Genomic DNA, 259 nt, shown 5'->3' with positions numbered 1-259 from the left:
GCTGTGCCTTTGTCGGCTCGCCAACGCGGCCCAGACCAACCGGATATGGGGCAGGGCTTCCGCTTCCACTTTCTCCCTCCTCCCGCTTGTCCTCCGTTTGCTGTTGCCACCACAGCGGCCGCTGCCGGGCGCCGAGTCTGTGGGTCGGTTGGTTTCTCTCAGTCTTGGTGTCGGTGCCGTTGAATTCCCCGCCATGGCTGAGCTAGATCCGTTCGGCGCCCCCGCCGGCGGCCCCCCGCCGGGGGACGGGGGGGGGGGG

At 69.5% G+C, this 259-nt stretch overlaps 1 protein-coding gene across 3 annotated transcripts in view; it reads left to right on the top strand.

Annotated features, from left to right (window-relative positions):
- The first annotated feature begins 64 nt into the window (after nucleotides 1-64).
- CLTA (clathrin light chain A) overlaps nucleotides 65-259 on the top strand; it is a 29,742-nt gene continuing 29,547 nt past the window's right edge. The window contains exon 1 of one of the 3 annotated variants that reach the window (XM_027770039.1): nucleotides 65-233. In XM_027770039.1, the coding sequence (XP_027625840.1) occupies nucleotides 194-233 (40 nt within the window). In that variant the 5' untranslated portion in view covers nucleotides 65-193. The remainder of the gene's footprint in view (nucleotides 234-259) is intronic. The other 2 variants (XM_027770040.1, XM_027770041.1) reach the window with 2 other exon arrangements.

This window comes from Tupaia chinensis, unplaced genomic scaffold (assembly GCF_000334495.1).
Source record: "Tupaia chinensis unplaced genomic scaffold, TupChi_1.0 Scaffold000104_1, whole genome shotgun sequence".
Lineage (NCBI taxonomy): Eukaryota > Metazoa > Chordata > Mammalia > Scandentia > Tupaiidae > Tupaia > Tupaia belangeri.
The sequence above is the reverse complement of the archived record's forward strand: the minus strand, read 5'-3'. Positions and strand labels throughout refer to the sequence as shown.